The following is a 17,018-nucleotide window of genomic DNA, read 5'->3' as shown; positions in this document are numbered from 1 at the left end:
TAAAAGTCAAAGTCGCCATGATTTCAAAGTGTCTTTTGGTGGTCCAGATGGTCTGTTGATGGTTTTCAAGGTTCTTGTTGCAGATTTAGTGCATATCCCCGCAATTTCAAAGTTTTTTGATGTCTAGAAGGTTCTTTCAGTGGCTTTCATTGCGTATTTCATCAGGCTTGTCATGAATCCCATGTTTTTTTCCACAACAAAGTCCAAACAATGACAATGCGGATTGGAAGGTTCTTCCGATGAAGGTTTGGATTTTCCACGGCTTTTGAAGTGGATTCGACTCATTCGGTTTCCCGACGACCCGACATTACCATAACGGGCTAGTACGTGAGGCGAACATTAGCATAACAAGCCACATTCAACCAGGTCAGTTTTCTAGCATTTAGAAGACGGGCAAAGGTCTTTAGAAAAAGCTGAACATGTCAACGACTTCTGACTCGAGGCTTTCCGACAGGCATTCTCAGGCGTTAAAAGTGGTTTTCAAGTTTCAACAAGGATGAGATGGAGAAAATTGCCTTATAAAGCTGACGGTTTACAAGGTACTCGCCACAGATTTGAGGGATTTGGTTGTGAATTCAAAGGTTTCCACGATGGATCCGAAGGTTTATGTCGCCTTAAGGTTCTCCTGGTGGTGTAGAAGGTTTTTGAGATCCATGCAGTTGATGCTGGTTTAGGATTGGTTCTGCAAAGCGTGGAAGGCGTCCGTGGGAGAAGGTGCTCCTTGGGACGTCTCTGCTGCTAGAAAGCTAAAAAGCCTCGCAACCGTCCTCGAGTTCCTGCGGTGTACTTGAGGTTGCCGTGGAAACCACAACTTCCACTGCGGCCCTGTCTGTCCCCGTCTTGACCCCGGGCTTCGTGTCCAGTCTCGTTTGCCGCAAAGACACGGAATGGCGCCGACGTCCGAGCGGCAGCCGTAAAAAAGGCAAAGTGACGGTTTCGTTCCCCTTCATTGGTCCCAGCCTTTTTGTTTTCTTTCTATGAGAGTCAAAAATATTTTTAAATAAAGGGAGAGGGAGTTTTTTTTTTTTTTTTCTCAAATGAGCCGAACTTCCTGTCCGGCTCCCGGCGACCGACTAAACCGTAAACCAACCCTGGGAACCTCATGAAACATTCGCTAGCTCCGACAGCTAAAGGCAGATGTGGACGTCAGCTCGAAGGGAACGATGTCAGCGATCGTCAGCTCCTCGTCAATCCTCCAAAAGACGGGACGCCGATGCCTCGCCCTTGTATTGGCAGGCGGCCGAGGCAAAATAGGACCAAATCCATCCCCGGGGGAAGTCATGTGACACACGTGACTGATTAGAAATCGGTGCTGCGCTATTGATCGTAAGGCAGTTTTGGGTTTTTTGGATTTTCGACCGAATCGCGCCTTATTGTGACAGGGGGGGGAAGTGGGCGGAGCCCCACAAGGAGCGTTCAAGTTGAGAGGTTTTCGCGTCGAACGTTCGGAAATGCTGTTTCACCCGCCAGATATTGATCTTCCGGCAGAATCTCAGCACGCCATCGTATCAGTTTTTAATGTATCAATACACGGATGCAGTGTATTGATCTTTAATAAAGTATACGTGCATATATTTCATCTGCATTAAGAATATTTCTGTTTTTGATACAGGAACAACCTTATTTTTGCTGAAAACAGTCAAAAAGTGTTGATATACTGAATTTCTAGATTTCGTTTTGTTATTGACTCGTAATGTAGTCTATGTCATTGATTGATTGATGATTGCCTTTTTTTATTTTGGCTTTTAAGTTGTCAAGTCTGTGATTTTATGATATCATTTCCAATTGTTGCCGCTTTCCAGGCAACTTTGAATTAATTATACTGCCCACTTAATATTTGAATTAACATTTTGACTGGATCTGATCTATAGAAACCCCTATTCTCTTCAGACCTTTTCAAATTATTATTAATTATTATAAGATTAATATCTGTATTACTATGATGTGATAACTCAGATTTCTGGTTTCTCTCCCTTTCTTTTTTCTTCGTCTTTTTTTAGGAGCGCCTCGGGTACATCGGACCCGAAGAATTCATCCAGGCCTTCGTCCAGAAAGACCCGGTGGACAACGACAAGGTAACACCTGTACGTCTTTTAGGCGTATTGCGGTATTACGTTGGTCCAAGACGGTAAATATAAAGCCGCGGGGATTGGATTAGATCAGCCCACTCTGGACTTTTTGCAAAAGAATTGGAAAAAAAACCTGGACCCAACCAGACAGATTTTGTTGGGAGGTCGGACCCGGCGCGCCCTGCGTTTCAGAAGAATCCGAACCCAGGGATTTCTTCCAAATCGAGCCGATGTCAGGATTAGGAGGGCATGAATGCTCCTGGTCTCCTAGCAACCACCGCTGCCAGGGGTTTGTTTTGGGGGTGCGGACGGAGAGCGTGTGGGGTTCTGTTGTGCGCTTTGGCTGCTAGGCAACAGGTTTTTTTTTCCGCCCCTCTCCCCCCCGTTGTCCCCGTGCCCGTTTGGATGATTCTAGGATTATTTAGCCGTTCCTTCAAGACTTCCTCTTCCTCACCAATCAATGGATATTGGTGATTAGAACGATTTCCCTCAGTAACGGGTGTTTGACCAGCACCTTGGATCAACTTTAAATTACAGTGTTTGATAAAAGATTAAATAAACAAAAACTGATCATCCAAAATAAATCCCTTGTTTTTGTTTTCCTGAGCTTTTTTTTAATCATTCTTAATTATTTTAAGTATCGGATATCGAATTGATCAGTTTTCATCTTGGACGATAAACAGGTTTTGAATTATTTGGTTTGTTTTTGTCAAATTGCCCTTTTGTTATTGATTATTGATGAATCATTCAGCAGTGTGACCAATAATCTTTATTCTTTCTGTATATCTTATTATTTAGGCCATCAAAATAAAAAGGGGGAGAAGACAAAAACCCACATGGAAGTGAATCAATTCAATCTGGGTGTATAGTCTGATGTTTGGCTGCTAGGCAACAGGGTTTTTTTTTTTTCTTTTTCTCTTTTTAAGTGGAGGTGAAGTGATGGAGGAGGGTGGGGTGTGGTCAGGTGGGGGGGCTTTATGCCTGGCGGCGCACCCGACTGATGTTTTGTGAAGAGTGACCTCAACGGCGGGAATTCTGCGTGTTACGTAAAGAGGCAGGAATGTGCGGAATCCCACGCGGACAAAGGAGAACCGCTGCGTCCTCTTTGTACCATCACCGGGCCGGTGAAGCCGAGCACAATCGTCCAGGAGACCAACCCCCCCCCCTCAAAAAAAAAAAAAAAAAAAAAAAGCTTTATTCTTCATGCTCAGCGTTGCAAAGAAAAAAACACTGTCCGATTTTTTTCGACAAGCCGACGCTAATTATTTGTTTTGGTTTTTTCGTTGCAGAGTCGCTTCAGTGATCACAAGAAGGCTACCAACCTGGAAGCCTACGTGGACTGGTTCAACCGGCTCAGCTACCTGGTCGCCACGGAAATCTGCCTGGTGAGAGACCCTGTCATGCAGCGAATAAAATAGAAAAAAAAAAGAAAAAAACTCCCCCTAGTGCCCGGTGATTAGAACTGCACTTTATTGTAAATAGATGTATTGATATTGATGTATTAATTAATCGTTTTTTGAAAAAATGACTGATGGTCCGTTAGCAGGGAGGTGAACATTTTGCAGACTGCGTGTTTATATATGTGTGAGAAAAAAAATCAATTCTGAATTTTCAAAAAAATTTCTAAATTCTAAATTGAATTTCTAAATTCAATACCAAAAAAAAACACAAACACACACGGGATGTCTATCCCGTCTGGCATCAAATGTGAATGTCTTTTTTTTCTGTTCAATTTCTTTTTATTGGTCAAAAAAATGTGCTCTCGTTTTATTTCCCTTTTTTTTTTCTTTTTTCTTCTCCAGCCCATGAAGAAGAAGCACCGAGCCCGAGTCATCGAGTTCTTCATCGACGTGGCGCGGGAATGCTTCAACATCGGCAACTTCAACTCACTGATGGCCATCATCTGTGAGTGCGCACGCTTTGTTTTGGCGATTAAAAAATCCCCAAAAGATGGGTTTTCTGTAAAACGTGTGTTTAATGAATCAATAATTCACCCTTCATGTGGGATAACCGCATGCCAATAAGATCATTTTTCTCAATTCTTTTTATTTAAATGTAACTCTTTTAATGAAAACAAATAATCAACTTCAATAGCTAAAAGAAAGACCTGGAAAAAGAAAAAGAAAATAAAAGACCTAAAAAAACGCTACAAAAAAAAAACAAAGGACCAGGGTGCATTACCATGTAATGGTAATTACCATGTAATTACACCGATGCTCCTACTTTGCAGATCTTTATCTTAACCCTGCAGCAGAGCTAATCTGACCCCCGAAGAGTATATGACCTTTGACCCCCTCCCTCCCCTCCCTTGCTGTGATCCGTCCAGCGGAGGACTGTAAAAAGGCCCCCTTTTTGACCGCCCGAACCTGCGATGAAATGGGACTGAGATTAGGATTAGACCGAGTTTAAAAGTCCACAGAACTGGAGGATGAGGGCGGGGGCAGGGTGGCGTTTGGCTCAGGGGCGTGTTTGTCGAGGAGAGAGGGGCATCTGGTCAGCTTCACAGACCTCTGGGGCCGGGGGGGGGGGGGGGGGGGGGGGCAATGTCCAAGAGTGAGTGTGTGTGTGTGTGTGTGTGTGTGGAGGTGGAGGTGGGGGGCAGCTGGACCAGGACTCACCATCACAAGCCATCCAGGCAGATGGTCAGTGACCAGAGAGAGTGAGGATGTGTATGTTGTATGTATGTTGGGTGTGTGTGTGTGTGTGTGTGTGTGTGTGTGTGTGTGTGTGTGTGTGTGTGTGTGTGTGTATGTGTGTGATGACGAGGAGGAGGTCAAGCAAGATGGAGGATATCGGAGAGCCAGCTGTCTTCTGTTGTTGTCCCCCCCCCACCCCTGGGTGGGTAAGCACTTTAAATGGTTACTCTGATTGGAAAATACATTATTCATTATTAGAATAAAAATAAAAATCAAAGGGGGGAGGCAGGAAGTGATATTAAATAATAATAATAATAATGATCCCTAAACAAGAGGAGAGAAATTATATCAACATTTGTTTTGAAGTGTTTTTTAAGAACATTGGAAATTGTTGATATAGTTCCAGAGCTCGATGGACTATCGTCTGAGAAATCAGAAGAACAAAACACAAAATCGTTCAAAAAAAAAAAGTTAAATCTTTTCCGAAAAAAAAAGTGATTAATTGTTAATAACAAATTCTTCATAATTAAACTTGGAAAAGAAAATTTGGAAAGGAAAATGTGTTAAATAATTAATAGTGAAAAACCAAATGAATTAAGATATGGTACAAAAAAATGTAGAAAAAGCACCAGAATATTAGCAGAATGAAAATCAGGCCAGGACTGGCGATCCCTGCTCACAAACACACTTCTCTCAGACCTTTTTCCATCTAAAGAAATTCTAAAAAGATGGCTTAAGCTCTGAGAAAGCACAAAGGAATCTGTTAAAAATCTGGAATATGGGAAAATGAGTTACAGCAAATGAATGAACAACATACATATCACTTATGAAAAAAAAAAAAAATACATGAAATTTCCTTTCAGAAAATCATGGTTGAAAAAATTTTAGACAAACCTAAAAAAAAAAAAACTAGCAAAAGAACTACAAGTTACCGGAAAAAGAACTACAAACAACAGGAAAAAATAAGGAATAACTACCAAGGCAACAATAAACTGGGCGATCACGGCAGGGCTTTGTTGTCTGAACTCCCCACTCTCTCTATCTCTCTCACACACACACACACACACACACACACACACACACACACACACACACACACACACACACACACACACAGACAGAAGATTTAGCATATGGGAAGCGCAGCTCGGCGGGGAAACGAGGCGTGCGTTTACGCCATTGTCTCGGCTGTTTTGGGAGAGAATAAAGGGAGAGGCGGTGGGGGGATGAAAAGGCTGTGCGTCTGGGAGGAAGAGGCCGTGCATGTGTGTGTGTGTGTGTGTGTGTGTGTGCGCATGTGACTCACGTTGTCATTTCTGGTTTTGCAGCTGGGATGAACATGAGCCCTGTGTCGCGGCTGAAAAAAACCTGGAGCAAAGTAAAGACGGCCAAGTTCGACATACTGGAGGTGAGTCGGCTCCCTGGTTGATCTTTGACCCCGAGCGCCCCCCCCCCCCCCCCTCCACCCTCCAAACCCCCCCCCTCCACCCGTGCCCCGGGGCATTGGCCCCTTTTCTGAGAGGAGTACGGTAGCGTAGATGCAAAGACGTAAACACAGAAATGACCTAAAAACTCACTGGAGCAGAAGTGAAGATGGTCACAGAAAGGGCAAAGAAGGAAAAAAAATCCTCAAAGCAGCTAAATGTTAACAAATTAGCATTATTAGAAAATAAAATTGAACATCAAATTGGGGCTTAATTAAGTATTTCTTTAAAAAAATTTGACCATCTATAAGTCATTTAAAATAGGAAGAAAGCAAACAGGAGGACTGACCCATAATCAATGATCAATGATCAGAAATCGAGATGAAAATTATTGAGGAGTTTATTTTAAACCTCTTGAAGAAAATCTAGAGTAGTAAAATAAGAAAAGGTGAAACAATTCGAACGAATTAATAAATGTACATGATATCATTTTTGGCAAATGGAGAAAAGGGGCGGGGTTTTATGTTTGTGAACCTGTCAATCAAACTGGCCGCTCCTCTTCTTCCTTTTCAAAAGCAAAATACAATTTATTACATTTCTCAACTGGAATAAAGATTTATTCAGAATCAGAAAAAAATGTTCCAGAGGGGCAATTTTGGGTCGCATTGGGTAGCAGCATCAAATAGTGAACATCAAAGTATAAATAAATGTATATATATAAATATACACACTCTATATTATTAGTATATTATTTTTTACATTTTTTATATATAGAATAATTTAAATGTAAATATTTTATATATATATATATACACACACATATATATACATATGTTAAAAAGCCATTACCTCCTCGATTATGGATCTTTTCCAGGGGAAAAATAATAATTGATGAATCAAACAATATGAAACCCTGTTAGGCGTGAATAACTGAATTCCCCACCCCCAAATTGTGTCCGCAGCACCAGATGGATCCTTCCAGTAACTTCTACAACTACCGGACAGCGCTCCGAGGAGCCACGCAGAGATCCATCACCGCCCACAGCAGCCGGGAGAAGGTGAGGCGGCCATGACACCCTGTTTTGTTTTGTTTTTTCAATGTTCCCTCAGTTATATTTTCTCCCACTTGTTTTCCGTCTCAAAACGTCCACAGCTTGTTCTTGTGATATTCTAAGATCGAGATTGAGATTCGTCGATGTTCACATCCTGTTTACCCCCCCCCCCCCCCCCCCCCCCACGCCCCCTCGCTGATGTTACATAAGAGTTAGAGTCTAAAAGTAGGTCAGGGTGGGGTGGGGGGTCTTGATGTTGTGGCCGGTTGCCAAGGCGCCGCCGCATTTTGACGACATCGCCACTTTGATAAGTGTTTTCTTCTGTTTTTTTCATCCGAGACGGAACGTCCAGTCCCTCACCCTGCAAGAATGTGTGTGTGTGTGTGTGTGTGTGTGTTTGTGTATCTGTTTCTCCGGAGCTCAGTTATGCAAGTGCTCCCGGCCCAAGAGGTCAGAGGTCACGAAGGGAAAGTCTGGCTGTTTTTTGCCCCTTTGACATTCCCTTATAAGGGAGGGGTTGAGGGTGTTTATCCTGCTGGAATTACAGTGAAATGTTTTTTTTAGGAGTATTTTCTCAATTCGTTTCACAATTTTCTCCTTTTCTTTTGGTTAATTTGCTTATCTTTGTTTTTTTATGTCACTGCACACTTATTCTCTTATATTCTCACTGGTGCCAGAGGGTGCCTGGAAAAATCCTCAACCACCAAGTAATTCCCTGGAAATTAGGAAATTTTAGGAAATAATCTGCCAGATATAATACAGCAATTTGCAGGGATTAGCTCTTGGAATGTACCAAAGATGCCTGTCGAGGGTGCCAGAGGAGCCGTTCCGGGTCATGTCAATGATTTTCTCAAGTAGAGAGGGTCCATGCGTTTCTAGAAAAGCTAAAAATGTAAAGAAAAAAATGACATTTATTTATTTATTATATTTTATTTTTTTTAGAATAAATAAATGCCACCTCTCTTCTTCCTCCTCCAGATTGTCATCCCCTTCTTCAGCCTGCTGATCAAGGACCTCTACTTCCTGAACGAGGGATGTTCCAGCCGACTACAGAATGGACACATCAACTTCCAAGTGAGAAGAACTTCTATCTGCTTGTGTGTGTGTGTGTGCATGTCTGCAGATACTTCCCCAAAAAACAAGGGAAACTATGGCGCGTTGCGATAAAATCAGCCTGGTTTCCACGGCAAGGTGACCGATAGTTTCCACGCCCTGCTGATCAAATGTCCCTCGAATCCAACTATTTTAGGGATTACTTCTATTTATATCTTTTCAAGATTTTTCTTTTAAATTTTACTGATCTAAAATAATCTGAAAATGATTGATTCACTTTATTTTGGAAATTTATTATTGTCAAAATAAGTATTTTTGCTTTATTACTAACTTATAAGTGAAATGTTCTTTTTTCTTTTTCTCATCATGAAATGGGATTTAATTAAAACAGCAAGGTAATCACAATGATAAAATTTCAAGTTATTTCATTATTTTAATAGTGCATTTTGAAAATGGTTTGTTAATATAATGTCATTATTTAAAATGCATTACTACTTGCTGCGAGGAAAATAATTGAAATAAACATGTTAAATAATTATGTTTGATCATAATAAATGTTTTTTTTTTGCTAAATAGAAAATATGACCAAACTAATAATTTCATTGATTCTGAGGTAGAATAAAGAAAAAAGAAAATAATTCAAAATGTTGAAGTTGAATCAGCTCCGTTCAAAGTATTTTTTCTACTCTCTGTCCGTGGGAAACTTCGGTTCTTTTCTGAGTGAACGTTTGTTTACAACAGAAAAAAAGAGAAAACACAAAATCGAAGTTCCCTCTGAAAGCTCTGGTGTTGACTGTTTATATGGAGGGTGATTCTTTTAACAGGAGGTTGTCCATCAATTGTTTCATTTCTGATGATCAGTGTTAAAAAAAACTCAATGAATTTGGATGCTGATGTTGTTGCCGTGGTGACGGCGCTCTGACCTGCAGAAATTCTGGGAGCTGGCGAAGCAGGTGAGCGAGTTCATGACGTGGAAGCAGGTGGAGTGTCCCTTTGAGAAGGACCGCCGCATCCTGCAGCACCTGCTGACGGCACCCGTCTTCTCTGAGGACGGTAGGGGAGCACACACACACACACACACACACACAATAACAGAATAACACACACAGGTACACAAGACGAGGCAGTTGTCACTCAGGATAATCAGTTTTTTTTTTCGCCATATTAAAAAAAAATTATCCTGGGTGGTCTGTTGGGCTTGTAATTTATCTTTTTTTTTTTCTTTTCATGCTTGCTTTTTCTTTAAACGGCCTCTCATAGAAACTGTTGTGCAATATTCCTGCAGATTTTTGGCTCTTTTTCCAATTATTTAAAAGTCATTTATTGGCTATTTTTTCCATATTTATTTATATGTATAATTCATATATATTTATGAAATTCAAAATTTTCTGATAATTTCCTTCAAAGTGGCCTACATTTTTATGTAATTTTTGCTCAAATTTCAGTTTTATTGTAATATTCTTCATATTACAGGTCATTATACTGAATGCCTGTTTCATGCAGCTTTCTATACTATGCATGTTGTGTGTGTATATATATATATATATATATATATATATCTTACACTGATTATTATTTTTTTTCTAGCTTTGTATTTGGCTTCATATGACAGTGAAGGTCCTGAGAACAACATGGAGAAGGACAGATGGAAGACACTCAGGTGTGTATCTCACACACACACACACACACACATACACACATACAAACATGCTAAGCGCCAACCTCCCACATGCAGATGAATGAAGCAGATTAGCTGGCAAAGGTTAAAGGTCACAGCAGGTTTTGGCTACAGATCTTTGGCAGAGTGTGTGTGTGTGTGTGTGTGTGTGTGTGCGTGTGTGCGTGTGTGCGTGTGTGTGTGTGTGTGTGCGTGTGTCACTACGACACAGTCTGTCACTCTTACCACTCGGTGTCTTGTCAGCGGACCGTGACGCTGCACTGTTGACGAATCAAATTCAAATTTTACCATTAAAACCTTAACAAAACTTAATACATATTTCTATGAACTGCAGAAATTTTTATTTACTTTTCTGAGCAATTTTTTTAGACTGTTAACAGACTGTTAGACTGTTAAGGTCTCATTTTTCATTCTCATTTGCTGTTAATTCTATAAAGTGATAAAAACGCATTAAGTCTGATTCACTGAATACCATTAATGTTTGGAGTTTTTAATGTTTTTTTTATAGCCCTTAGCTGATTGAGTCAAATAAAATAAAAAAGAAAAAGCAGTTATGTATTCTTTTGTACTTTCCTGATATATTTGCAGGAATATGTGCAGTATTTTGAAAACTGTATTTCCCCAAATACTTTTAAATATTCTATTTAAATGACTCCGTCAGCAAATTCTTAGCCTTTTACTTAACAGTTTTATTTTATAAACTCCTAAGCCTGCCCTGCTCTCTGCTGCCCCCGGTGGCCATCGGTAACCTTGGACACCTTGGACATTGATAAATATCAAATAAAAATGGTCAAATACTTTTCTATTTTCTCGTTTTCATTTCTTTACCTCCCTCCCTCCAGTGGCTGACCTGTGCTCTTCTTCTGTCCTCAGATCGACTCTGTTAAGCAGAGTTTAACCCCCTGGAGACGCTCAGCCCGGCCAAGACGTCGTCTTGTTTTTTTTGTTTCTCTCCGGCGCCGACGTCCAAACTACGACGAAGCTCCACCCGCCTCCTCCTCTTCCTCTTCTTCGCTCTCAGCCACATTTACGTTTTCACCTCTTTGTACGACTTTATAGTCACTTTTGCTAACAAAAACAAAATAAACAACAGAGAACCTTCAGTGAGCGACGTTAGCTGCTGGTTAGCTAACCCCACTGCTCTTTCTGGTTCCACAAACCAGCATTTCCTGTGGCCCGAAGAAACTTGCCTTTAACCCCCCCCCTCCTCTTTTTTTAATTTTTTCTTTTTCTTCTTTTTGTACTTGGAGACTTTCCCGCTTCCTGTCCCACAGTTTTCCCATGTGGACGGAACAACGAACATGCGCTGGGTGCATTTTTCAAGATGTAATTTGTGTTTTTGTTGTTGTTGTTGTTGTTGTTTGTTGTATAGTTTTGTGACAAAAGGGTTGGGGATGTGTCGGGGGTGGGGGCGACGACCCCTTTGAATCCAGTTTGAGGAAAAAATGAAAAGAATTTCTAATGAAATTGCATATCTGTGAGAAAGTGGTTTCTTCGTCCTTTTTGTTTAAACGTATATAAAATTGAAGTCCTTTCCAAGCTAGTTTTTTTCTTGTTAAATTCCCAGGTTAACGTTTTGTAATTTGTCCCAGATTTCAGTGTTGTCTGTTTTCATTTTTGTTTAAAATTCATTTCAGGGCTGTTTTTTTTTTTTTTTTTTTCGAATTCGTCCAAAATGAAAAATTTAAATACTTGTCAGGTTTTTCTTTTTATTTTATTTACAGATATTTTTTTGGAATTTATCCAAATTTGACTTTCGTTTTTATTTTTTTAATTTTTTTTCAAATTTTCAGGGATTTCTATTGTTTCTATTATCGGTCATTTTTCAAGACCTATTTATTTCAAAATCTTTTTTTTTTTTTTTTCCTTTTTAGTGAAAATTACTGATTAAAATTCATATCATGTGTTTTACTTGTTTCTAAATTCAAGTTTTCCTGAAAAGACCAAAAGCTGTCAACGTTCAAGTCTCACTTTTTGTTTGTTTTTGGTTTTTGGTGATGGAATGGAGCAAGTTTGCTGTTCGAAAAGCAAAAAAAATGGTGAATTCATTGATTTGAATGAATTGAATTGTTTTTGAAATTTCAAAATAATTTATTGTTTCTCTTTGCAAAAAAATAATGAAATTGCTTATTTTTCCATTTGATTGGAAAAAGCTAGCAGTATAATTGAATTCCTGAATAAGTCATGAAATTGTTTTTGTTTTCAGAGTAAGTAGTTGTAATAGCTTGATAACTATCAGGACATATATTCTGGTGGAAAAAATAGTTAAAATATTAATAGGAAACGAAAGTGCCATCTGGAGTAGACTGATTAGACCACATTCTTTTTTATTTTAATATGATTTGGAAAATAATATATATTTAATGCTTCTATTTCCCATTATGTTTTTATTTCTACATTGTTTTCTGATTTCTCAATTTCAGGTCACTTTAATTACTTAATTAATTCCAAAGTATTTCCTTTTATTGAATACAAATTTACCCATATTTTTCCCCCTTTTCTTTTTTTATGTATATTTTGCTAATTTAATGTTAATGTACTTTGTTACAGCAGCCATTTATTGTATTATCCACTTTTTATTTAAGTCATAAAATGAAAATGAATACATTATCTGCTTGTACAACTTTAATTTGAAAAATATATATTTCTTTTCGCCAGAAACCTTTTTTTGTGTAAAGAAAAGATTCCACAGAACTCAAGCTTTGAGACTCTTATTTTGAAGGGTCAGAGCTGTGTTTTTGTTTGTTTTTTTTGTTTGTTTGTTTACAGGAAGTTGTCCTGATCACCTGTTTCCTGTTTCATTCCTGATGATGTGTTTCAAAAATAAAACATTAAAAAAGAGACATTGTGCTGCTACAGAGGCGCTCAGCTAACGTTCGAACTTCTAAGCCCCGCCCCCTCCCTGCTGGGTCTGTCTGTACCGCCCCCTGGTGGCCGGTGTGTGTCTGAACAATGTGAAGCGGTGAATATTTCATTTTTTAATCTTATTCTTTTCTTTTTGTTTGAACTCCAAGGGACAAAAAAGGTTCGTAGAAAGGTTTCCTGTGTGTTTTTGTTTTTATTATTTATTCATCATTTTATTTTGTAATGTAACAATAGCAGGAGCCTCACACGCTCTCACACCTCCTCGCACGTCTGCTGGGTTGATGTTACTCTCTTGGTCAGACGGCAGCGACGGCTCGGATGATGAAGACTGACGGAGGAAGAGCGATGCCTCCGTCAGCTGTGTTTGTAACACAAACTGAATAAAAGCCTGTTTGAACCAAGCTGGCCTCCTCATTCTCCCCCCCCCTCCCCATATATATGCATTTACATAAATATGTCTAATTTCTTATGGTTTAAATTAATTGAAACACTAATTTTTAATTCATTTTAGGTCATTTTTGCAGTCAGCAGATTGTTAATAAACACTTTTTAAAAAGATAATTTTTTTCATACTTTCCAATTTTTTTTTTTAGTTTTGTGTTCTTGCAGAATTGCAAAATAATGGGTTGATATTATTTTGAGAATATCTTGATGGCTTAAGGCAGCTTTTTCAAAACGTCAGCATGATTTTATTCAATAATAATTTATCCTTTATTTAATCCCTTGTTTCTAAAATCAGTGAAAATTATTGATTCAAATTCAACTTGTGTATTTTAGTTATTTCTAAATTCAGTTTTCCTGAAAAGACAAAAAAACTGCCAACGTCCAAGTCTCACTTTTTATGTGTTTTTGGTTTTCGATGGAGCAAGTTTGCTGTTCTAAAAGCAAAAAAACTGGTGAATTCATTGATTTGAATGAATTGAATTGTTTCTTAAATTTTAAAATAATTTATTGTTTCTCTTATACACACACGCACACACACACACACACACACACACACACATATATATGTGTATATATATATATATATATATGTATATATATATATATACATATATAGTTTCTGATGGTTTTACTAAATTGAAACACTAATTTTTGATTAATTTTAAGGTCATTTTTTGCAATCAGCAGATTGTTAATCAACACTTATAGAGTAGTAATATACATTCTCTGCAATCAACCTATCATGGATGAACCATGAACAGAAGTCTACCAGTCAGGAGTTCAGTGTCTTGCTCAACAACACTTCGACACACCAGGAGGGGGCGGGAATCAAACCAAGAATGTTCGGTTCCAAAGACGATTGCTGTACTTTCTGCGCCACGCCACCTACTGTGTGTTTTCAAAATGATTTGAATATTCCTTCCATGCATTTTTTTTTTCTAGAATTTAAAGATATCTGTATTTTTTCATGTTACCTGGACATTTAATTTTTCTATAACATTCGATTTGATGGAAAAGTCAAACATCCTCTTTGTCTTTTTATTTTATTTCATTTTTGTCTTTTTGACTGAAAAACCCTTTTTGTGTGTTCTCCTATCCTATACACACACACACACACACACATACACACACACACACACACACACACACACACACACACACACACACACACTTACACTAGCTTCACTGCTCCATTACTATCTCTTTGCTGTATTTTTCCTCTTCTATTATTTATGGAAACAGTGTTTAATATTTATTCATAATCCTGCATTACTTGCCAAGACACTTAGCTTATGCTTCTCTGCATTTTAATAAGGAAAAATAACGAATGAAATATTCTAAATCTATATACATGTATACATATATGCATGTTTACATCTGCTTTGTACGTACGTATAAGTATTAATTAAATTCAGTGTGGAAAGACATTGTGGAGGATCATCGACGGCAGGACATGAACGTGTATTTGGCGACATCTAGTGGCGAAACGAGTCATTGCAGTTGGTCCGAAAGAGCATCCACAGCCCTTGACCCCTCCCCAATGGATCGATGAGGAAGTTTGGTTGATTGATTGATTATTGATTGGTTTTCGGCACCATCACTGAAAGCTTAGATAATTAGTAAAGATGAATATTACTTAGCTAATTAACAAACTCGATTGCCTTTGATTATGGTCTTTTGATAAAGGCGTAACCGTCAATAATAGCTTATTTTCTATTTTCATTAATTACTATTTTTTAAAATTTTAGAAATGATTGAATGAATGAATGAAAAAAAATAGTTATTCATTCATTTGAGAGTGATGACTGCCCAGGCGTTTTATATCTGCATTTGTTGCGGCTTTGTCGAGTCGTGTCCTATATATTTAATGTGAATATTTCCATGATTTAAATGTTTTTCTTTTGTTTGGTTTTATTTTTTAACTTGTGTCATTACTTTTTTAATAATTTATTGCTTCTCTTAAATTAGTTGTTTATGGATGGATGTTAATGGATTTTATCTAGCCATCTACCCAAGGTTATTCTTTCAGATATTTCTGTTGATCTATATTTATTTCATTCATATTTTGTTATGACTATTTTTTTGACATTTTTGTGAAAAACAATTCAAATCTCTAAATTCAATCTTTTTTTTTTTTTTTTACTTTTTAGAGTTTCTCAAAATCAAATGTGGTGCACATTTTGACATTAACTGGAAGATTCTTAGGGGATTTTCAATATTATATATATTTAGGTTTGTTTATTTAATTATATATTTATTTGATGTACTATTTTACTTTTTAAATTAATTCTTTTATTATGGCATTCTCTCAATATTTAATTGAAATTTGGTGCAGATCGTGAGGTCAAATTTTATTGCTTTTACTGGAAATTTATTGATAATTCATGTGGATATTCTTTAGCTTTTTTTGAAATTCAAAATATTTTTAGTGCATCTTTTGTTGGTATTTTTGCGGATATTCAGTTTTTTTTTCTTAATTTATTTGTGCAGGACAACTTTCACAGATATTTTAGGAATTACTTTCAATATATATATTCTTAAATCACTGATTTATTTTGAACTTTTTAAATATCCTCATTATTTTTAGGTTTTTAATTATGGGTTTTGGGCTGCAGATTTTGAAGTCTTTTCATGAGAATAGTTTTCACTCAAATTTCCTTTTATGTATTTTCTTGACTTTTTAAAAAAGTTTTGGTATCATGTAAGGTTACTAGAAGATATGTTTTTATGTGGATTTAGTGATTTTTTAAATTATTATCAATTATTTAACTTATTTTAATCAAATAAATTCGAGCATTATTTTTTGGGTGATTTCAAAAATGTGTAAGGATTTTATTTCTCATTTTCTTTTTTATATTATTTTGTATAAATAGCTTGTTGCTATTTTTTGTTTTCAAACTTAGGTTTGTACAGATTCCAATAGTTTCCACAGGATATCTGAGGTTGTTTCAAACTAATTCCTTTCTGATTTACTTTTTAGATTATTCTTTTCACCTGTTCTTCTGGGGTCTCATCAAAATCTTTGATTTTGAGTTTGAGTTGAAAACACTGTGAAAACATTTTTGAATTATTTTATTGATTTTTTTAGGGAATTTATGTGTAATTTTGAGGTGATTTTTCAAAATAACTGAATTGGGATATCTTGCCGATTGACTGATTCTTTTCTATGACCATATCTATCAGCATCATTATTTGTATTGGTAATTGATCTTTACTACTATTCTTAGTATCAGAATCATTATTAACAAGTTTTGTTATCATTATTGGCATCAACATGCTATTACTTTAATAAGTATTATTATTATCATTACCATCTTCACAAACGTTATAGTAATAATAATTATCAATATTACAATTATGATATCCATCATGTATGTCAATATTATTATCAGCATCACCATTAACATACTATTACTTTCACAAGTATTATTATTGTCATCATTACCATCTTCACAAACGTTACTATTACTATTCTATCTATAATATATAGGTATATATTATCCGCATCACCATTAACATACTCTTACCTTCATAAATATTATTATTTTCATTACCATTTTCACAACCGTTATTATAATTATTATAATTATTATAACTATGACATATCAATATCATTATCAGCATCACCATTAACATACTATTACTTTCACAAGTATTATTACCATCTTCACAAACATTACTATTATTATTATATCTATAATATATGTATATATTATGAGCATCACCATTAACATGCTTTTACTTTCATAAATATCACTATTTTCATTATCATCTTCACAACCGTTATTATTATCATT

At 36.9% G+C, this 17,018-nt stretch overlaps 1 protein-coding gene across 1 annotated transcript in view; it reads left to right on the top strand.

Annotated features, from left to right (window-relative positions):
- rasgef1ba (RasGEF domain family, member 1Ba) overlaps positions 1 to 13,178 on the top strand; it is a 29,342-nt gene extending 16,164 nt beyond the window's left edge. Inside the window, exons 6-14 of the mRNA XM_086169170.1 lie at positions 2,001 to 2,075; positions 3,359 to 3,454; positions 3,872 to 3,974; positions 6,034 to 6,113; positions 7,092 to 7,187; positions 8,160 to 8,255; positions 9,164 to 9,287; positions 9,822 to 9,894; positions 10,786 to 13,178. Coding sequence (XP_086025296.1) covers positions 2,001 to 2,075; positions 3,359 to 3,454; positions 3,872 to 3,974; positions 6,034 to 6,113; positions 7,092 to 7,187; positions 8,160 to 8,255; positions 9,164 to 9,287; positions 9,822 to 9,894; positions 10,786 to 10,810 — 768 coding nt within the window. The 3' untranslated portion in view covers positions 10,811 to 13,178. The remainder of the gene's footprint in view (positions 1 to 2,000; positions 2,076 to 3,358; positions 3,455 to 3,871; positions 3,975 to 6,033; positions 6,114 to 7,091; positions 7,188 to 8,159; positions 8,256 to 9,163; positions 9,288 to 9,821; positions 9,895 to 10,785) is intronic.
- Positions 13,179 to 17,018: the final 3,840 nt, after the last annotated feature.

Source organism: Fistularia commersonii, chromosome 22 (assembly GCF_037954325.1).
Source record: "Fistularia commersonii isolate RoL2024-O1a breed Wild chromosome 22, RoL_Fcom_v1.0, whole genome shotgun sequence".
Classification (NCBI taxonomy): Eukaryota; Metazoa; Chordata; class Actinopteri; order Syngnathiformes; family Fistulariidae; genus Fistularia; species Fistularia commersonii.
This window is presented reverse-complemented; position numbering and strand designations above follow the sequence as displayed.